This window comes from Asterias rubens, chromosome 1 (genome assembly GCF_902459465.1).
Source record: "Asterias rubens chromosome 1, eAstRub1.3, whole genome shotgun sequence".
Taxonomy (NCBI): Eukaryota; Metazoa; Echinodermata; class Asteroidea; order Forcipulatida; family Asteriidae; genus Asterias; species Asterias rubens.
This window is the reverse complement of record NC_047062.1, coordinates 31,508,157-31,531,304: the sequence shown is the minus strand read 5'-3', so window position 1 is coordinate 31,531,304 and position 23,148 is coordinate 31,508,157. Positions and strand designations below refer to the sequence as shown.

General features: G+C 38.6%; 2 protein-coding genes across 3 annotated transcripts in view; one reads left to right on the top strand and one right to left on the bottom strand.

The window, feature by feature from the left end:
- Window positions 1-209: 209 nt before the first annotated feature.
- LOC117299306 (multifunctional methyltransferase subunit TRM112-like protein) lies at window positions 210-6,839 on the bottom strand. The gene is made up of 4 exons (XM_033782813.1): window positions 6,670-6,839; window positions 5,391-5,492; window positions 4,374-4,466; window positions 210-1,875 (listed from the first exon to the last, which is right to left on the bottom strand). Exons 1-4 carry the CDS (start codon window positions 6,766-6,768, stop codon window positions 1,774-1,776), a joined length of 396 nt encoding a protein of 131 aa, XP_033638704.1. The 5' UTR covers window positions 6,769-6,839; the 3' UTR covers window positions 210-1,773.
- A 709-nt stretch (window positions 6,840-7,548) lies between these two features.
- Window positions 7,549-23,148, top strand: part of LOC117306908 (titin homolog) — a 38,342-nt gene continuing 22,742 nt past the window's right edge. The window contains exon 1 of one of the 2 annotated variants that reach the window (XM_033791516.1): window positions 7,549-7,642. The gene's annotated coding sequence lies outside the window, so the exon portion shown is untranslated. Of the gene's footprint in view, window positions 7,643-20,885; window positions 20,928-23,148 lie in introns of those variants that run through there. The other variant, XM_033791599.1, reaches the window with a different exon arrangement.

Genomic DNA, 23,148 nt, shown 5'->3' with positions numbered 1-23,148 from the left:
CTGGGTTTGTGCAATTCATAATGATAGACAATAAACCAATGTTTGTACGAGAGAGATTCGCTGTCGCAAGCTTGGTGCTTACAATGTCCATCCCCTTGTGGGAGTTTGCTGAGTTCCCTTGACGGGAATATCATCTGAACAAGAACAAAACATGGTGCAAGATTGATGGATACAATCAAATTTTGCAATTGAACACTCCATAGTCAAACTCAAGCTGTGGTACTTATATTTATTTACAAATCAGATCAAAATTACGTTTGAAAACAAAGTGTAAATTTGCTAATTTAACCTAAATGTAAATTGACTAGCAGTTAATCTCAATGTTAACTGGCCAGTCAGTTAACATAATTGTAACTGTTAACATAACTGACAAGTAAATTAATCTTAGAGTAAACTGATTAAACAGTTTACATAACTGTGAACTGACTAGTTAATTAAACTCAATGTAAATTTACTATAGTCGGTTAACATAACTGTAAACTGACCAGTAAATTGACCTCAATGTAAATTGACCAGTAATTTAGTATCTTATAAACCAATATTTGAATACAGTGTGTCTATGAACAAGAAACACGTGATTTTCATAATTACAGAAAACATTTTAAAAACACAGATATTCAGCTGAAATATCAAACAGTAATGTATGGCAAAAAATGATGTGTTTTCTAGTATTAAATGTATCTACAAGATAATAGCAAAATATGAAGAGGACATCACATTTTCACATGAGTGACATTGCAATACCAGCCGTCGATTTCACCAAGCTCATCCCAACTTAGGATTAAACTTTAGTTAAGTTCCGTATCCATAGACGTTAGGACGTATTGAACCCATCTTAAGTTAAGACAAGTTACGTGTCCCAACTGAAGATAGGATTAATCCTAGCGTTTCGTGAAATCGGCTGTATCTTTAGGTGTTGGGACGTACTAAACCCATCCTAAGATAGGACGAATTACTCGTCCTAACTTGAGATAGGATTAATCCTAGCGTTTTGTGAAAATAATCAGCTGCAGGGGGCTTCCCCCTCCCCCAAGCAGGAAGGAGGCGTGTGCAGTTCATTGTACTTGTTCATGGGGTTCTAATGTTACTTGTAGTAAACATCAGGAGATGAACCACAGATATCACATAATACCAGACCACAAAATATGATAAGGATGTTTGTTTTTCATAAACATGAATGTTATCTGTTCACTTCATGGATCTCATTTCTGACTTACCAGAACAGCCCTTGAACTTCGCTCTTAAAGAGGCATGGCAATTTTCCTCAGGTAAGGGGTACTTGTATCTGAAAAAAGTCAATTTGTATTGGAACTTTGGAAAGGGTACCACAGCAAATGCACAGGGCACCACAGCAATTGCTGTGGGTGCCATGAGTTAATTTGAGGCAGGGTGTGATGATGTTCAATGGAGCTTTGTAAAGGGCACCACAGCAAAAGCACAGGGCACCACGGCAAAATCACAGGGCACCTTGGCAAAGGCTGTGGGTGCTGTGGGTTAATTTGAGGCAGGGAATGATGATGTTCAATGGAGCTTTGTAAAGGGCACCACAGCAAAAGCACAGGGCACCACGGCAAAATCACAGGGCACCTTGGCAAAGGCTGTGGGTGCTGTGGATTAATTTGAAGCCTGCGTTAACATGACCTGATTCTGCAACAACTTTTTTTGTTGTTCTTCAACAGCAGGCCAGCCGACCCATCAAAGGCTCGCCTCAGTCCACACCATCCACCAATCACCATACAGAGTTTTAATTATTCATGATGTCATCTAGTGATGTCATACTTCGTCTTCGTTCAGCAGCATGTTGGGAATTCCGTTTTTGATGGGGAATTTTCGGCCGGACTCCGGGCACACCAGGAAACCGTCTGTAACTTCCACCTGTGAGAAATGATAAGCACATGAAATGACTTTAGAGGGGGCTAACACGATAAAACACTCAAACTACTCGTAAAAATAGATTCAGGGCCTCGATCCATCAAAATCAGACCCGAATCCGTCAAAATCAGACAGCATGTTTTGTTTTGTTGGATTAAAGACTACACTGTATAAAACTAGCTTTACATGGGATCAGACACACCACCATAATCAGAGTCCAACAGTTTTTAGAGCCTACATAAACTAAGGCCGTGTCCGAAACGGCGACTTCGGCTACAGCTACGGCTAGATCGCGCGCGTCTGCCTATTCTTTAACACTGGTAGACGCGCTGATCTAGACGTAGCTGTAGCCGAAGTCGTCGGTTCGGACACGGCCTACCTATTAGTAAGCTACCTTTATAACCATTCAAATCAGACTCAGACTGTATGATCTGTTTGATTTTGTTGGATTGACGACTACACTAATAAAAACTAGCCTTAGGTGGGATCATAATTAGAGTCCAATCATAATCAGAGTCCAATCGTTTTTAGAGCCTAAGTAATCTACCTCAAAAACCATTACAAATCAAAAAGCATGTTCTGTTGATTCTGTTGGATTGAGGACTATACTAGTTACACTAGCTCTAAACCATCAGGCATACTACCCTGATCAGAGTCCAACAGGTTAAGAGCCTATGTAAGCCTCGCGCGCTAACACACATATGGCTATGAAAGCCAACCAGTCTTTAACATTTCCTACTAAAATACTATCACATGATCACGATTCCACCAACCATAATGCATATTGAAACTCCCCAAGGTACTCATGAATGTGAATGAGTAATTGTCTTTATAAACACTACCACATGATCACGAATCAACCAATCACAATGCTTAAACTCGCAAAGTTATTTAAAAATAATAATGAGTAACTGTCTTTTTAAACACTACCACATGATCACGATTCGACCATTCACAATGCCCAAACTCTCCAAGGTATTTATGGATGAGAATGAGTAATCTGCACTCCAATACTTTGCAAAATAATTACAGTACCAACAACACATTTCTCAATCAAAGCATATCTTGATTACAATGCCACTTCCCCTGAGAGAGCCACCTCGTGGTCAAACACACAATGACCACAAACCAGGAGGTATCAATCTCTCTCTGGCACTGAAGCAAGCCTAACAATGACAACAATCATTACATATCTAGATCAAAATAGTCACTGGCTGATAATAATAAAAAAATAAAAAAATAAATCAAATAGTATGAATCATAAAATAATACACAGTCAATCTATCAATCAATGAATACATGTAGGTCAATTCCATATCAATATGAAAAAGTGAATCAATCAAACAATGAATCAACCAATATAAGTACATGTAAATCAATAAATCAATCGGTCGATAAGTCAATCAATCAATCAATAAGTCAATCAGTCAGCCAATAAGTCAATAAATCAATAATTCAATCAATCAATCAAGATAGAGAACAAAATATATGCACTTCCAGACACTTCTTGAAAGTGTTCTCATTTGGAAAATAATATAATTGTACACAATATAAAAATAGTACACAATCAATCAATCAGTCAATCAATCAATCGATCAATCAATCAATCAATTGATCAAAAAAATTCATAGACAACATAGCACCAGGAACAAAATTATGTTCAAAGGCTTTTGGATTATACAGATAATGGTTATAGAGAACAAAGCACTTTGAGACCTTTCTCTAAAAATAATGTTCTCAATTGGGAAAAAAACATTGTAGTACACAATAAAGAAATAGTACACAATCAATAAATCAATCAATCAATCGATCAATCGATCAATCGATCAAAACAATTCATATACAATATAGCACCAGGAACAAAAATATGTTCAAAGGCACTTGGATTATACAGAAAATTGTTATAGAGAACAAATGCACTTGAGACTTTTCTTGAAAATGTTCTCAGTTTGGGGGGGGGGGGGGGGACAAGTACACAGCATATAAATAGTACACAGACAAATATCAAACAATATCAAACAATATCAAGTAATCAATCAAAACAGTGCTTATATGTAGCACCAGGAACAAAAATATACACAGAAAATGTTGTAGAGAACAATAAATGCAATTTGAGACTTTTCTTTAAAAAAAAAATCATTTGGGAAACAAACAAATAGTCCTCCACAGACCTATAGACCTATAGCACCTAGAACAAAATAAAATGTTTAAAGGTACTTAGAATTACACAGAAAATGCTTTAGAGAACACATGCACTTTGATGAGTCTGTTCTCGAAAATGTTCACATTAATTTGCGGCATAATAGTACAAAACATAAATATAGTACACAATCAATCAATAATCAATCAATCAATCTTTTACAACTTCAAATAGCACTATCATCCAATAAAAATAATATGTTCAATGGGGCATCAAATAACTTGGAGAATGATTTACATTACAAATGAGTTTTGATTCTTTAAAATAAAAATTACATTTATCTGATAAACCACTATCTTACCTCAAGCATAACTCTGTGTGCCTCTTTCAGGAATTCTTCATTACTTTCATAATCCGCTACTGGTTCAGATGGGAGCTTGCCCACAACATTCAACTATAGTAGAGAAAGAAATGAAAAAGAAAATAAATCAAACAATAAATCAATAATAATAACCTTACTTATAAAGCGCTTTTTCCAAAGTGATACAAAGCGCTTATGAAATACAATAGCAACCAAACAAAAAGATAAACTACATGTTTTACGGACAAAACAATGAAATTAACAATGATTCAATCTAGAGTAACTTAGGATTGAGGTGGGTTTTTAATTGGGATTTGAAGGAACTCAGGGAATTGGTTAAACAAACAGATTGAGGAAGACGATTGCAGCATTTTTGCCCAGTTGCAGCAAAGCAATTCAGTATGTTTCTCCAACCCTGTCAGACTTGGTGGTTTGATTTAGTGGTGGCCTGCAGTGGCCTGAATCCTCAAATATATTCCTTTCCTATGTCACTCCACACCAAATTATTTGATAAAGATGAGAATGCCTGACCCTGTGATAGGCAATTGTTATTTGGGCTTACCAGCCCCAGTCCTTCAAAATCCTTAAATTTAGCAATTGGATATTCAGCGGTCTCCTTTAACACTGGCTTTGTAAGCAGTGCCTTACTGTGCACCCTCCACAAACGTGACAATTAACTCCGCTCTCAGTCAACTTACTGACACACGAGGGTGCCATTAAACCATATTACATACATTTTCCAAGCATGAGACCTGGGCCCAATTTCATAAAGCTAATAAGCAGAAAATTCTGCTTAGCAAGTTTTGTTGCTTTAAAAAATAATTGCGAAAATGTTAACTTTATGGAATTTAACAAGATTTTTCTTTGCTTCCAGCAATTTATCATGCTTACACTTACAGGTTATTTGAAACTGCACTAAGTCTATGTAAACACTGCACATTTATTTAGCCAACGAGTCTCTCACGTCAAAGTGAACTCAAATCTCTTCATTATTACAAAAGTATTTTTTTCAATTACCGTTTGAGCAGACTCGTACAGAGCTTTCCACTCCAGTCTTGGTATCATTCTGGCAATGAAGTCAGGGTTGAAGTCAACTTCAGTTACGTTCAGATTTTCCACCTGTGAATGAACAAAAACAACTTTGTGTGATCTCTCTATCGATAACAAGTTTTATTCATTTGATTCTCACACATTGATAGAAAGACTCAAAAGGGGGTCACAGACAGGGTCATAAAAGTACACTGTCATCCATATGGCTCTGCTAAATTAAAAGCAAAAAACAACCTGTTGGATTGATGGCAAAACAAAATCAAAGCTTAAAGGAATGTTACAGAATTGGTAAGAAACAAATATCGTGAAGATCACTGATTTACATCAGTAAAATGTATATGGTGGATTACATAAAGTGCTTCCACTGCCAGCAACTGTTTTGTTGCAAAAACCAACTCTGTAATGTTCCTTTAACCTAAGTATATTTTAGTACACTCATACACATGTACCTGATATGCTTAAAGTCACTACGAAAGTTGTTGCTTGGGTGGGTACACTGAATGACGGATATGAGCACTAGTAGAGAATACATCAATTATAAGCCACTAAACTACTGACATTTCAATGACTAACTTTGTCACATAGATACTACTAGTACTAGCTAAAATGAAGCCAAAAAATAGTCACGTAAATTAGGCCTAATGAGGGAATGCGTGATGGATGTGAACAAAAAGAAAGAAAAGAAGTTAGAGTAGACCTATTTGACTAATATTTTACCAACGCAAACTTTCAACTTGTAAAATGTCTCGTTACTGACTCATAATTTCTTTGGAATTTGGTGTGCAATTCATTCAAAGACGTTAATTTTTTTTAAACCAATCTGTAAATATTGTAGTTTTTTGTTAATTTGTAGAAATTGCTTTGTTGTAAAACTTGAATGACTCCATGAAAATAAAACACAATGAAATTGGGAACATTTAGTTTTCCTTCCTATCTAGCATGTCTAGACTGCCTCCATCCATTCCATCACGACATCAATCAAATCAATCAATGAATGATGAATCAATCAATCATTCGAGTATGATGAAAAGTTAAAAGAAAAACGTGATCTCATCGATTTAAGTGTGATATCAGTGTAACAAGGATTCAATCTCTGAATATTATGATATATTATTCCGTGTTTGTATTCTGTATACAGACCGAAGCGAAAGGAAGGTTACACCAAAAAAAAAACACAAGCCGAAGGCCATACGGATACGGGCAGCATCACATGTTCATGAATTGTTGAATTTTTGAATGAGCTCACCTCAATTTTTAACGGGTAACCATTCTTCACCCCTTTCACATGTGATGTCAGCATATTGTGGGTTAACAGCTTCATTGTTCTGCTTGCGGAAGAACGCATCAATTGTGGAAACTAAAGATGAAATATTATTATAACTCGTGAAGGCTTGCAGCATGTCACTTTTTCACACGAATTTGTACACTGCGATATGGCGGCATGATTTCCTGTTGCGAAATCTACAAATAAACGCAAATCTGCAGCAATAGATAGGGTACCAGACTATAGTTAAAAAGTTTCAATGATGGCAACAGAGGGCAGCATTTAACTCTAACGGAGGAGTTTTTTCGATTTCATAATTACACTTGGATCGTGATTTGAACTTCAAATTTGATGAACTTGAGCTTGTTGGGAATGTGCCTTGAGCAAATTAACCTCTGATTTATGCTTTTAAATAAATTATTGCAAGATTACACAAATAAAACAATCACAAACACGTGTTCTTCCTCCATAATTTATGCTCACATGAAGCCTTCCCCATGATTTAATTATGTTTCTGACATTTTTAGTTTTAGGCCTATGGTTTCGATGAGCTGTGCGCATATTTTAATTGAAAAATAAATGTACATGTATATTAATAAGGTTGTTTAGTTAGGGTTCTGAATCGTTGCTACATTAACACTTCAATCTTTTATTTAACAACTGTAAAGACAGCAAGGGCCAGTAGCAGATTCGCCCATTATAATTTGTTTAATATTAATTCGAAACTGGAAAATAAAGTGGTGGCGCTGTTGCTAAATTACAGCTGCTCATTTTTTGCATGGGACTGATGCGGACGCGCACGTCCCATTCAAACACACACACAGTATAGTAAATACAACAAGCACAGTTTGTGCAGCAGAATTCAAGATGGCGTATGTTTATGTATTTTGTTGTGGGTATTTTTGGCAACAATTCACAGTCGTCTCTTCTCTACCAAGTCGCCTTTGTTAGGCAGGTAAGTTAAACTAATGGCTTACATAACAAAGGGACAGTGTTTGTTGGTATAAAAGGGTGGGACAATCGCTTGTGTTTCGACAAACCGGAAGCATTCCATTCATTCCAAAGCGCAGTCAGGTCAGGCAGCCGGCAGGCCGGTCGTTACTCTATGGTTTGATGAATAATAATGTCAGTCGTTTGTCACTGAATGAATGGAAACTGAATGGAAGTGGACCATACACAGTGCATTGTATGTGATACTCTTTTCAACGGTCTTCTCTTTCAGCAATGTTGTGACTGGTTTTCACATGACATTGTTAAATGTTACTTACTAATTTGTTAGGCATTTGGTTTTTTTCGTCTTCCTGTGCTGTGGTCATGGTTCATTCTGCTGGGTGCTTTAAATTCACTATGTATGCCATGCCACCATACAACAAATCACATTTACCGTGTTACACTGTAGTGTTAGTGTGCCCTTTATATTACAAATTGTTGTTTTGTACACAGGCCAGCCTAGGTTGGACTCCTTGTCTTCATTCATGTCATTACACTGAGAGTCCAACCTGGACCAACCTAATAAACTAGTATCTTAAATACTATTTAATAGATGTTAAATTTGCATCGGGGATAAAGAATATTAATTTTGGTTTTTACCCATACACCGATGTGTGTTAGCACTGTATACTCAGTACTTTCCCGAGTCCTGTGAAAAAAATATCACAGGCATGTTACTCGGGTGGGATTCGAACCCACGACCCTTGCAATTCTAGAGCAGTGTCTTACTAACTAGACTATTGTTCTCCTTATATTTCTAGGGCCAAATATTATTGTCCGATCTATGTTATCTGAACATTGACAATACATGGCAGCACACGAAAAAAGAAAAGAAAACAAAATTAGGAATGTATCATTCAAGTTGGGATGAGTTTTCAATATTGCCTGAGTGATTTGTTTTGCAAATTTTACAATAATCATACTTTGCTAAAAGTTGCCTAGGTACTGAAATATATGAGTTCTGATTTGATCAAAATCATGTAAAAATTAACCACGAGGGAAACATACTGGGTACATTAATTTTATGTGAAGAAATACAATTTATTAGAACATAAATCTGAACCTGCGACTTCATGATGTATGCGCAGAGTGCTTGTCTATAACAAATAGCCCTATTTTAGTGGTCTATTTGTTTGGTTAATTTCTTTGTTTGTGGTGTTGGGGGCGGGGCTGACAGTTGGAAGTCATACAAGCTGGCACCAGTTAATTGAAAATGTCAACATCATTGGTCTTAGCAAAGTGTGTAATGTTGCTGTACATACACAACACTTAAAAAATATGTTTCAAAATTGCTTGCACTCCTGCAGTCATCAAGAATGAACTCCATTTACATCTAAAGCAGAGATGAGGTACAGACCCTGATAATCATAGGCAACCGGCAATTGCCTCAATCCATACCCCACCTGATCATTGCCTTGATGCCCTATTGTTCTTGTAGAGAATGAAATGTCTCCCCATGGAGTATCCTCTAAAGGATACTGAGAATTGTTTTTTAAATTTCATCCATACAATATTTTTGACTTTGAGAGGCCAGGCCACTTTTCATTCTGCTAAAAACGGGAAAATATTAAAGTCAACGGGAAACTGTTGAAGGGGTGCAGAAGCCAGGACCAGGGCTCAAGTTCATAGAACTGCTGTAAAAGCAGAAAATAGTTCTTAATGATCCTCTCCTGAGCAAAAATGAGCAGGATGCCAGTCACAACTGATTATGGAATGGTATTTTGGCTGTAAAGCTGATTCTTGTAAGCAGGACTAAGCATACATGTAACTTTGTTGTGCTTAGCTACTTTTTTTGTGCTTGGAAGATTACAGCTGTATGGAATCAGGCCCAGGTCAACTGAGGTCATGGCCTCCGTGGCCTCTGTATAATGCCAGGCATGTCATATGGATACACACACAGTGTATTCTAATATAAACTACATCACTGACTATTCCTGTTTCCCAAAGAATGGCAGAAATGTTCAGTCAGCAGTGATTCAACGAACAAATTTCCTGTCAATGTGTTTCTAGTTTCAGCCTTCCTCCGCAGTAGTACGGATGGGTGACCAATTGTTATTCACTGAAGGTGTTTCTGAATTAGTTATTAGGAGTACTCCGATAGTGAAACAATATCGTAATAGTATTTCCATCTGGATCTACACGCATAGCGATATTTAGTAACCTCAGAGAGAAAAAATGTATCCTTAATTGAAACACAAGACCGTGGTCAGATTTGCGAGTATGAAGAATTCAGACAGTGACTTTGTAAAAGGTAGACGAGTTTCAATCCTTGCTTGGGAGTTTGATCGGAATATGCCAGAGGGCTTGCCGGGATGAAATTGATATCACCACATGTGTTCTTGTCAGTCAGTGCACATTATAAGCAGTTGACCTTCTGAGGACCCATCCAATGCAGGGCAGTGGACTAAAATACTACAAGCATTGCATGGGCCCAATTTCGCAGTGTGGCTTAAAGACAGTGGACACTATTGGTAATTGTCAAAGACCAGTCTTCTCACTTGGTGTATATCAACATTGCATACAACAAACCTGTGAAAATTTGAGCTTGATTTCACGTGTCTGTAGTATTGTTGTTGTTTACTTGAAAGTTACTTGAAAGTTACATTGCAGACCCACTGCTTTTCTATTGTTGTGACATCCAGATCTTCACACTTCGTTCACGCATTTAGTCATTCAAATTCCTCAAACCGCAAGTACTTTCAAAGTGCTTGGTAATTGTTTGTAAACAAACCAGTTTGGAACAAAGTTCAAGGGCGGCACTGTACTGTTTGACATTTGTCACAGACTTGTTCTTATTGGAAATCAGTGTTGTCATCTTTCATAACTTTCTGTGTCAACTCCTAAATTCTAACCAATATTGTTTTTGTACAATTATTTTGTACATTGTTTTGCACATAAAAAAAAAATGCAGAGTTCAGTGTAAGCATGCAACACCAGCCACAAAGTGAAACAATTTCTAGTTTCCTTCAGAGAAACTTCTTTCTTAGAGTGCCACATTTCGGCAAATACTTTTATCAGACCACTCCAGATATAATCAATGTCCACTTCCTGTGATAAAATTAGGTTGTTTTTTTAGGTACATTTCTGAGAAACTACATTTAAAGAGGATGTAAGCCAAGACATGCATCCTAAAAGCTGCGTGCTTCATTGATGTGCGCGTTTAGACGTGGGTACGATCTGCCCTAAAAGATTGCTACTTTCATAGCAACAAAGGGGTTGTTCCATGCAGTCAATTTAATGTACCAAACTTGTTTGTTGTTTAAACCATTCAATGTAATTAGTGGTAATGTTCTATGAATGTTTAGACCCTCAGCAGAGTAATTTTCTTAAAGCCATTCATTGATGAGTTCAAAACACTTTGTCAAAACATGAGGCAATTACATTTTGCATTACATTAAAATGCCACTGGCTAAATGCCATTTATAAAACTGCGGGGCCCTAATAGTAATACTTTCAATTATTCACTACAAAGTAAGACATTACATGTGGAAGAACCTCCACACATATAATTAGAGTCATAAGCTCCCAATTACAATGTTTAGGGCCTACATGTGAATCTTTATGTTGGCCCCTATCTGATCCGACTTACATGTGTACAAGTACCAAGGGGGTACATGTAGATCACCTCTATGGGTGCGTTCAGACACAGTACTAAAGTTGGTTTAACTCATGGTTCAACCCGATCGAGTTCAACTCAGTGTGTCTGAACGGATCTAAAGTTAGTCCGAATTGAGTTCAACCCACAAAAGATAAACCGTCCAGGGAGGGGGTTTATCTTTAGACCGCTTCAGGTTTATCTTTTAACACTGTGTGTGGACAGAATAAAAAAGACCACATCCGGTTTAACTCACAACAGGCGACCCATTGACCTCCGTAATCATTATGTAAACACACGGTGACCAATGAACAGGACAATAAACAGGATGTTAGAGTAACGGGGTCGCGTTTTCTTTGACCTCTTAAACCAAAGATAAACCGGATCGGGTTTAACTCAGTGCTGTCTGAACGCAAAGGGGTTTTATTTTTACGATCACCCCCTGCTGCTCGTAAAAGTTAAACCGGTTCGGGTCTAACTTAGTACGCTGTCTGAACATACCCTATGAGTTTCAATTGTACTTAAAGACCCCCACTGCCCCAATCCTTCAAAATCAAGTGGACATGCCTACTGCCTCAATCCTCCAAAATCATTTGATGTAAGTTGTGTGAGGATCCATTCTTCAGAATATTTGTCCTCCTTCCTTTGTGCTTTACCACGCTGAAACAATGTGAACACCATATTCTAACTGAGAACAAAGCGCCAGGCCTGATTATACACTCGAGTTAATGTACCCAGCACATTTTCAAATGTGAAATTACTGCATATTGTACCATACATAGTACAACAGTAGTTGGCCTGTACTACATACAAAGGAAATGACAAATTGGACGCAGAACCCACATGTGATGTTACAATGGATTCCTTCATTGTGATGAACCACATTGTGTCAGAGGTCTCTCCCTGTGCCATCCTTAAAGGCAGTGGACACTATCGGTAATTGTCAAAGACTAGCCTTCACAGTTGGTGTATCTCAACATATGCATAAAATAACAAACCTGAGAAAATTTGAGCTCAATCGGTCATCAAACTTGCGAGATAGAAAAAGAAAACCTTGTCACCCGAAGTTGTGTGCGTTTAGATGGTTGATTTCAAGACCTCAAGTTCTAAATCTGAGGTCTCAAAATAAAATTTTGTGGAAAATTAGAGTTCTTTCTCGAAAACTATGGCACTTTAGAGGGAGCCGTTTTTCACAAGGTTTTATACCATCAACCTCTCCCCATTACTCGTCACCAAGTAAGGTTTTATGCTAATAATTATTTTGAGTAATTACCAATAGTGTCCACTGCCTTTAAAGGGTCTGGGTCATTTACTTCACATTGCCATCGTACGAAACACAAATTAAATGTTAAACTATATCCCCATGAACTTCAAACTTTATCATCTGCCAGAGTGAGTGTTCTCTGCTGACATGTTGGATGTTGTCCATGTTCTTCGTGCCTGCGGTATTTAGTCAGTTTATGTTGCACCAGGGTTCCTGTAGGATAGTAGAAGGGTTTGCATAGTTTGTGTTTCAACCGCTTTCTTGAGGAGTGTGTGTGTGTACAAAGTGCTTGAAATCTGGAACTTGTGTGCCATGTTGTGAGTATGTTTTGGGGTTGTCTGGTTGTTTTGAAGTTACCGCATCGAGTAAGTATGTGTGCTATGTAAAATATAACTGATCTGCTCAAATACTGACACAGTATGGTACGCATGCCTACCTGTAGTGAAATGTGTACTATACACTACAGGCTATACACCACTAAGTACAAAATACCAAAGTCGTCTTGATACAGGGCCAAGTAGTGACGTACAATGTATGTTTGTAAATCTCTCCGGCATTACCGAGTGTCCTTGTTTTATACATGCAGTAATTATAACCTAACAGGAGATATTTTGAGTTTGCCTCGTATCTGTGGGTGTTTTATCAATTAGGGACTGGGAAATTTAGAAGGAAACTAAACTATCGTACGGTACGTTATGCTCACTGCAATGTACGATGTACCGTATCCTTGTACACAAAACGCCATTTGCTTATATCTGTGATCAGGATATTACTATGACTAATCTTCCCTTTTAGAAATCACTGTCAATCTACATAGTATAAGTGACCTTCCTTGGACACAATTCTCTTTCTAGATTTTATTCTAGCGTTTTCGAAGATTCAAAAGATACGTGGTTCATACAGTAGGGACACTCTGGTCCTTGCCCTAAAGTTGGCTCACTGAAACACCATCACTAGACGCCAGGCCTGTATGCTTCATTTTCTGAAAGGGCAGGGGCACCAAGGCATTTTCTCCTTGGTAAAGGGCACCCTATGAGGAAATTGTAAATTTCTACTGGAGTGTTTCAAGGGCACCAGTGGGCATGAAGGCGATCGCCTTCATTGCCTCAAGGAAATATCAGGCCCGAGAGTGCATTGTCAAGACTGCAACTTGTCATTTTGAATTTCCAAGTCTCGACTTGAATTGACAACCAAGCAATCGAGGCCTCCGCATCTGTTGCAGACGTCAATAGTTTGGAACAAAGCACAGATTTGGCCACAATTTTCCTAAAGTACATTCACTTTAACCCTTCACATTCTATCCAATTTCAATAGAGAGAATGTTAACACTCTGCATGCACTGTGCATAAATCATCTACCATCAAAACTGTCACATTAGCACAGTGGTTAAAAATACCCTCTTTCAAATGTTAATGTTGACGGTACTTAGTATACTAGTAGATTATTTGAGCATGCGCACCTCATCCCAAGACGCACATTGTGTGTACACATCGAACCACTCAAATCTTGTGCACTGATTGTATGACTATCAGATATCAGGTCTCAGCAGTGACCCATCCTAATAAGGAAAGGCCTAACACAGCAGACAGAAATAGCATGTTGCTCTAGACTCAATGCCTGTGCAAGCAGTTATCGTTTCAGATATGAACTTTTTTAAATCATGGAGGCAGCGTTGCTGCTTTGTTGTTTATTTTAACCGCGTCAATTTATTTAGGGAAAAGGGATGTGATTAATCTTGGTATTTATAATGGAAGTTATTGGAAGTTATCTGTTTATTTTAAAAGAAAAAATGTAAATAAAAAGCTCAAACAAACCTCAAAATACATCATCATGGTAATCTTTCTTTGATACATGTATGCTTCAAATGTTCAAGAACCAAGTATCACAATGATAATCAGTTTTAATTAGAAGTTAACTAAACATTGTATCAAAGTTCCTTAAACTATTACTTCCCCTGTTTATCAAGTCTTATAGCATTCCTGAAACCATCTCAACTCCTTATGAGTATGCAGCATCGGCAGCCAAATGGGCTGCCAGTCTCTTCCCATGTAGGTACCATTTACTCCTGGGTGATGGGAAGCAATTAAAGTTAAGTATCTTGCCAAAGAACAAAAGTGTCAGACTGGGATTCGAACCCACACCCTGATAACTCAGTCATCAAAACTTGAGATTGATGTTTTAGATCCCTCAGCCACGACACGCTAATTCCAAATCATTAATAACTTGACCAGGACCCTTTTTTCTGCTAACAAAATATTTTATTGCCTATTAATTTTGACTGTACAGCAAGTAATGAAAACGACTTACATGGGTCCCATCAATGTTTAGAATTCCTTTTCCCAAACCGCATAAAATTATAGATTTTAAGTTTTGCATACCATTTGACAACAGCAATTTGATGCAACAGATGAAATTGCAAAGACCCTTTATAAATACTTTAGCTGACTGAATAAATTCAAAATTTCAGTCTGCTTTGAAAAATTGCGATGCAAGTGCTCTGTTTGCGTTGGGTAAAGATTTTGAAAGGTTCAAGTGTATAAATCGTATAAGTTGTAATAATGTATGCACGGCTTTGAGAGGTTTTGTTTGTCAGTGGTACTAGGTACATGTAGGTTTGTTTGATTAACATTTGAGTGACATTCTTGCGGTATTGGGTTGTTTATCTTCTTGTACATTGCTGTTTATTTTATAGAAAGGTACACATGTTCTGCATGTTTAAACACAACCTTTAGTACAGATTTACTGTTAGACATTCTTTGCACGGTTGGACTATAGTTATTACAGAATCGCGTGTGGAATACAGAAAAAAACTGATGACTTCTGTGTCCCATATCCATTAAAGACACTGGACACTATTGGTAATTTGTCAAAGAATAGTCTTCACATATGCCAGTGTATCTCAACGCATGCATAAAATAACAAATTACTCGTAATCAAGGAAGGTTTTATGATGATAATTATTTTGAGTATTTACCAATAGTGTCCACTGCCTTTAATCTATGGATGCAAGCGGGAAATACCAATTTATCTTCAAGCAAAGTTGGCACGCAGCTTGACTTAGCGCACTATTTGAAGTTAGAACAGCATATTAGAACAGGGTGTGATATGGGACGTGCAATCTCGGTTTGATGACCCTCGGTTTGCCATGGATCGACTGATCAGAATCAGGATTCAAGTTGGCTTGATTGATGAGTGTGATTAATGCGGGTCGACTACTTGATTCTCAAAAGGGCAAGGTATTATTTTTGGTCTTTAGAAAGGGCCTCTCTTGGGGCTGGATCATACTTGGCCTAAACGCACATAAAGCCTACAAAAATTTAACAGAAAGAATCATTCACACATGTATCTATGAAGAAAAATGTTAACGGTGTCTCTGTGGATTGTGGGAAAGCTTTGAATAAAATCCAGTGGTTAAAGCGCTATGAAATTGTCCAAGGGCTTTACAAAAAAACTAATCTTCAGTAGTACCGTAATGGTTTGTGTTGTGCCAACTTAAGCACTTTGTAAAAAATTTTTTTTTTTACATTGGTACCGTTTTTGAGAGGCAAGCGAGGGGCATTTTCTCCTTGGTAAAAGGCACTGTATGAGGAAATTGTGAATTTCTACTGTCGGAGCATTTTTAGGGGACCAAGGCATTTTCTCCTCGGTAAAGGGCACCCTACATGAATGAGGGAATTGTAAATTTCTACTGGGGCATTTCAAGGGCACCAAGGCATTGACAAGGGGACATGGAGGCAATCGCCTTTGTTGCCTCCGTGAAGTATCAGGCTTGATATATTCAATACAATAAATTCATCAGCACTTTCAGGGGTCCGTTCAGTCCAAGCCTAATAATAAGTACCCTCTTCATTATCATACTCTCTTGAAATAAAGGTATTAAATTTTCATTTGCTGAGTAATGCAAAACGTTCTTATAGACAGTTTTTACAGTAAATCTGCGATTTGACCTTTTTCCATGTTCTCATGGTAAAGTCATTCGATATTCCCTCAAGAATCAGGTATCTGTTCATTCAATCAACTCTGAAATTAATTTCTGGATATTGCACTGTGAAAAAGTAGAGCATGGCAGATGATTTACACAGTTTGACAATTCATACTTGGAAAAAAGTGTTCAGGTGTTTTTAATACTGTACTTTTTTTTGTCCTCATCGTCAAGTTTTGACTGCAAATTAGCCTTGATGCCCGTTGAAAATCCTCCTAATTGCCTTGATGCCCTGGCTTTCCCAAAAAGTTAAAGGCAAACCCTGATACTTTGATAGTGTTCTTTAATACCATTATTTGACAATTTGTAACATTTTGTAAATGTTTACATATTAATTATTGAGTTGTACTTCCAATTTTTGTATGCTTTGCCCGACAAAAAATTGCATATAAATTCGGAAAGTTTACTGACTGATAGGCCCACAGTATACAAATTCACCTATAGACAGAAGTGTGTAGGCTTTGCGCATTCATTTTTTTTTATAGCATATTTCTGTCACTTTCGGTAAGTAAAATGGCAACCTTTTGCCAAGGTGTAAAATTCATGGTATGCATCCATCATACAGGGCCCTCGATGCCTTGCTAGCATTACCCATGCCTATCTAGAGAGTAGTTAGCACACAAGGTCCTACAGCACCTTTCTGAATACCATGAAAAATATGCATTTTACATACATGGCTCCGGGCTTCATTTCGCTGACTTCCTCTCGGAATAATTTTGTTGGTTGTGTCGTGAATCAGAAATAAGTGTTTTTAAAGGCACTAGATACAATTGGTAATTACTCAAAATAATTGTTAGCATAAAAACTTACTTGACAATGAGCAATGGAGAGATTTTGATGGTAAAAAACATTGTGAGAAACGGCTCCCTCTGAAGTAACAGAGTTTTTGAGAAAGAAGTTATTTCTCACTCAAAGATTTGAATTGAAGTCGAGACCTCAGTCTGAGGTCTCGAATTCAAGCATCTGAAAGCACACAACTTGTGCGACAAGGGTGTTTTCCTTCAATTATTCTCTCGCAACTACGACGCCCAATTGAGTTCAAATTTGCACAGGTTTTTGTTAATGTATGCATATGTTGAGATACACTAAGTGAAAAGAATTACCACCAGGTAGGGGGACGTGTAGTAACACTCATGATTTCAAAGAGCTGTGGGATTCTTATTTAACGCGAGGCTTCGTTTATGACCGGCGCGTATTCTCCGATTAATTTATGTTTTACAACCTTGTCAAAAGTGCATGCTCGGTATTTCCATAACAGCCTGTGTGTGCAGGAACGGCCGATGTTGGTTTATTGAAAATGAATTTATGAAATAACTCTTAAGGTTATGAAAATATATTGGAATGCGGGTGGTGTATAAATAATTATGTGAATTGTGTTGGCTTGAGACGCATGGCTGAGAGGTGTTGATTTGGGTTCTGGTGGCGCTTGATGAGTCTGAGTCAGCTGTTCACATTATGCACCCAGGACTTAATCATCTTCACATACATGTACTTTATAAGATTACGTGAGTATCTTAATGAGTTTTAAGTCTCCTTTCTTTAATCTAAAGGAGCTTGCGTATCCGGGAAAGATTCCCTAGCTTGAGCAGGTATCCTGTGTACAGTTAATAGTTACACGTGTATACTTGTTGCTTTCTATCATGGAAGTACCAGGCTATGCAGAGAAGACTTTCTCAAGATGTGAAAAGAGATTTTCTAGCTTGGGTATTTGGTTTTGTAAAGTTACTTTTTCTTTTTGCATTCCATCACAAAAGTGCCAGGCTATGCACAGAAGACTTTCTCAAGATACATGTGAACAGATATTCTCTAGCTTGGGTAAAGGGTTCCATATAGTTAGCTATTCTCATTGCATTCTATCACGGAAGCACCAGGTTAGGTTTTTCTGAAGATTCCTAGGCTGCCTGCGTACTAACATGCTAGGAATGTTGGACTGTTGCCATCCGCTATGAACTTAACCCCCCCCCCCCCCCCCCCCGATTTTCAAAATCAACAAATCCGGACCGTACTCCTCGGGAGAAATAATTAACGGAGGGGTATAGGAACGAGGACAGTGCCTCTGGTCCGTCCAGTACAGTGACTTCATTTTTCCAACTAGCCCATGATTCATCCAGGAATGACCGACTTGGATTTCTTGAAGATCAAACTCCATCCTTGGCTAAGGTTTTTGGGGGGGAAATGCAAGTGAAGCTTTAAGAGCAAGACTCGATGATGTTGCCTGGCAATTATTCAGCGTGACCTTGGAGAATTTTTCAGGAATGACATAGCTTGAGTCTTGAAAGCAGACTTACTGCAATGACGATGATGTGAAATTAAATTAGTATCAGTGAAGACATTGACAGAATACACTGCACATTATTATGTTATAAAACGTAGCATTGTGTGTTTGTATTCAGTTTTATCAAGCTTGTTTTGCTTTCTGATAGTGTTTTGAAAACTTCATTTATTAAATAAGCATTGTCATAAATTCTATACATTTATCTACAGTTTTTGTTTAAAAAGCTTTGTAGTGCTGTTTATTTAATCTGACAAAAGAAATAATTCTTGCATTTGGGGTTGAAATAATGTGCACCATTGTTTGTTTTACTTTCTGTTTTACTCGCTGTTAGTGTTAATGTTTTGAAAACTGCATTATAAAGTAAGCATTGTCATAAATTCTATACAATTATCAGTTATTGTTTAAGTGCTTTGTAGTGCTGTTTACTTTATCTGACAAAGAAATAATTCTTGCATTTCGAGTTAAAACAATGTGAACCAATGTCATAATTCTGGCTTTACCGATGGCTCGAAATTTACAGTACACTACACTGCAGGCGTGAGGCTAGTGTTTTGTAGCATCGGGCCAGGAAACTTTCGACCAGAAAAGTCTGGCGGGATTGTGTTTTTAAATTAAAACACTCAATCTCATCTTTTAATTAAAACATAATTATGTTCACAGGCCTGTATGTTTTGTTTTTGGGAGGGGAAGGGCACCAAGGCATTTTCTCCTTGGTAAAGGGCACCCTATGAGGAAATTGTTAATTTCTATTGGAGCATTTCAAGGGCACCAGGCAATGACCAGGGGGCATGGAGGCAATCGGCCTTCATTGCCTCTGTGAAGTATCAGGCCTGTGTTCAAATGTTGACTTTGCGTTTAATAAATATTTGTCAACTCTGTTGAGTAAGAAAGTGTACTACACATAAGATTAAATAAAAACAGTTGAATTGAAGTATTTTTTTCTTCTCATTTTGATGTCTCAAATTTTCTAGTCCAGTAAACGTTTTGAGCTAAACACTAAATCATTCTGAAGACTGTGTTTCAACTTCAACAGCATGCTTTGGCCAAACATAAAAAATGTGGGTCCAGAATGTCCCACAGTTTTGAGAAAACGTGGGGAGAGCCCTAGTACATGTGTAGTGCAGCAATTAGTAACCTCATGCAAATGTGGTCACCCTGAATCAAGGTGAACATTCATGTAGTACTGAAGGCCAAGGAAAGCCACACGAGTAGACGGCCTGTCTTCTTGACGTAGTTCCAGCCCTCAAAATATTACATGTATGGGGTGTGATTAATTGCCCCATGGTCATGTGTACTGAGCACATTGTCAGGACTCTAATGAGTAGTGCAACATGTTTTTAAAGCTGGTGTGTAAATCAAAGTTGAATGTCATCATCTGATGTTAAATACGCTTGCTTGGTGTACAGGTGTATACGGTCATTCAACTAGCAGTACAGGGAAAAGGCACAATGTACATCTCTAATTGCCAACACTAGGTGTGATTTACATGATCTTTATAGTTTGTCTTGGATGTCAGAAACTGTTGCCGTCAATCTCTCGCCCCGGCTTTTTAAAACCCGGTCGGGTGTTTTTTTTTTCCTGGAGGCAACTTCATCCCGACTCCTCCTAGACGTGACGTTGGTTGGCCTTCCCTGTCTGCATTCTTCACTGGTTTAATCCTCATCATCTTTGTTCCTTCGGAGCGTGTTGGAATCACTTATTTTTTTGGAACGCTTGTAAGATCTTGGCGATGCAGATGCTGTTAGAAACCAACAGGGATCTGGAGTTGAGGTAGATGACTCGCTCGGCTGTTAGAAAGCAGTGCGTCTAGGGAACAGAGTAGACCAGACACTAGAAACATGTAGTTAATGTCGTGTGGCAGACTACAATACAAACTGAAGACTCGTCTGGATTATACATTTGTGTACATTCCAAAATTTGATCCAAAACACTAAAAGATTTGGTGACTTTCTCCTCGGATTTCATGACCTGAGCTGATCAAAAACACAACAAGATTTGATGACTTTCTCCTCGGGTTTCACGACCTGAGCTGATGGAATTATTGAAGATAAATGAAGTCCGCTTTCATATCAGTGTCCGTTATCGTTGACTGAAAGGATTTATATTGAAGTCACATCAGGATTACATGGGTATGGTGAGTGGTCAATCATGTACAATGTACGTATCAAGGAATAAGTTGTATTTTTAGCGATCCGGTTCTAGGAAGGAATAATTTCAAACGGATCAAGAGTCTCCTCCCGAGGAAATGAAGTGGATTTTTGTTCTGGATCAATTTGACTGAAGCCAAAGCTGACAAGGAAATAACTGGCAGACAGTGAAGTAATGTAGCTTTCATTACCCTCTTGAAGCATCAGACTATTTACATACAGTTGTCTGTTTGGAGATTCTGAAATGTCTGAGGTGGACAGTGGAGAAACATCCGCGCATTACTTTGGAATTGATGTGGAATAACTTGCTATACAGTATATACATGACACTTTGATCCCAGAAGTTTGTTGCTGCTGAAGGCTCATCGTTATTCTATTGACTTTTGTTGTTGGGTTTTGTCTTAGACAGAATCCCATTGTTTACTTTATGCTTATTTCCTGTCTTTCCCTGGGGGCAATTGCTTCCATGCGCCCGGTCATTGCCTCCATGCCCCTGGTCATTGCCTCAATGCCCCTTGTCATTGCCTCTACATGTATGCCCACTTGGCATTGCCTCAATGCCCCCTGGTCATTGCCTCCATGCCCACTTGGCATTGCCTCAATGCCCCCTGGTCATTGCCTCAATGCCCCCTGGGGTCGATTTCACTAACGCGTTTTGGTCATCGCAAACGCCGAAATCGATCGCTAAATCTAAAATCCATCGCCATTTAGCGATGGATTTTTAGCCGACGATTTCACTAAAACTTAACGATGAATACTCGTCGCAAAGTTTTATTTAGCGATGACAATCTTGCGATGACATGTTAGTGGTCGCAAAGTAAAAGTTCATCGCAAACTTATGATACATTGCGCCATTACGTGCTTATAGTTATAGCGGTGTACGTTTTGACGTATAAATTGCCCGATATTTAGAGTAAAATGAGTGGCGCTACATTATTTTAGTCTTGCGGTCTTTTACCTGGTAGACTCAGATTGCAACTATCAGCGACGCAACTGCAGCAAAGAGCCTCTTAATATCGGTAAAAAGGAGATACTATATGGGTTCGATTATTTTAACCATCATTTTTAGAAAAAAATAATGTGTAATGTATTGGCAAATTGACAGTGTGAAGCTTAGTATTATTTCTTCCTCCATGGTATTATTAGACAGATATGTCAGAATTTTCATCAATCCCACCGTTACAACAGATTTACGAAAACTGTTTATTAAAATCGAAAATTATAATAGAGGCCATAGGCCTATAAATGCTTTAACCCTTTGTAAATGAGTGCCTAAACATCGTCCACAATAGTTCGTGTGCACCAACATGACAACGATTTACATATAAACTGCACAATGCCATTTCATTTCGAGCGACGACCGACGATTTTGTTGCGGGATGTCAAAGGTCACTACTTTTAGCCTCGTACAAAAACTTTATTTCCCTTTTAACGCAATTGCGATGACTTTAGTGGAATGCAGAATTAGCGACATCGCAATTGCGATGGAATTGAGGTTTGCGATCTCATCGCAAGTGTGTTAGCGATGATCGCAAACATAGACGTTAGTGAACGCGGCCCCTGGTATGCATGTATGCCCACTTGGCATTGCCTCAATGCCCCCTGGTCATTGCCTCAATGCCCCCTGGTCATTGCCTCAATGCCCCTGGTCATTGCCTCCATGCCCACTTGTCATTGCCTCCATGCCCCTGGTCATTGCCTCAATGCCCCTTGTCATTGCCTCTACATGTATGCCCCTGGTCATTGCTTCCATGCCCCTGGTCATTGCCTCCATGTCCCTGGTCATTGCTTCCATGCCCCTGGTCATTGCCTCCATGCCCCTTGTCATTGCCTCCATGCCCCTGGTCATTGCCTCTACATGTATGCCCCTGGTCATTGCCTTCATGCCCCTGGTCATTGCCTCCATGCCCCTGGTCATTGCCTCAATGCCCCTTGTCATTGCCTCTACATGTATGCCCACTTGGCATTGCCTCAATGCCCCTTGTCATTGCCTCAATGCCCACTTGTCATTGCCTCAATGCCCCTTGTCATTGCCTCCATGCCCCTGGTCATTGCCTCAATGCCCCTTGTCATTGCCTCTACATGTATGCCCACTTGGCATTGCCTCAATGCCCCCGGGTCGTTGCCTCTATGCCCCTGGCCATTGCCTCCTTGCCCCTTAGTCATTGCCTTCATGCCCCCTGGTCATCACTTCCATGCCCTGGTCCT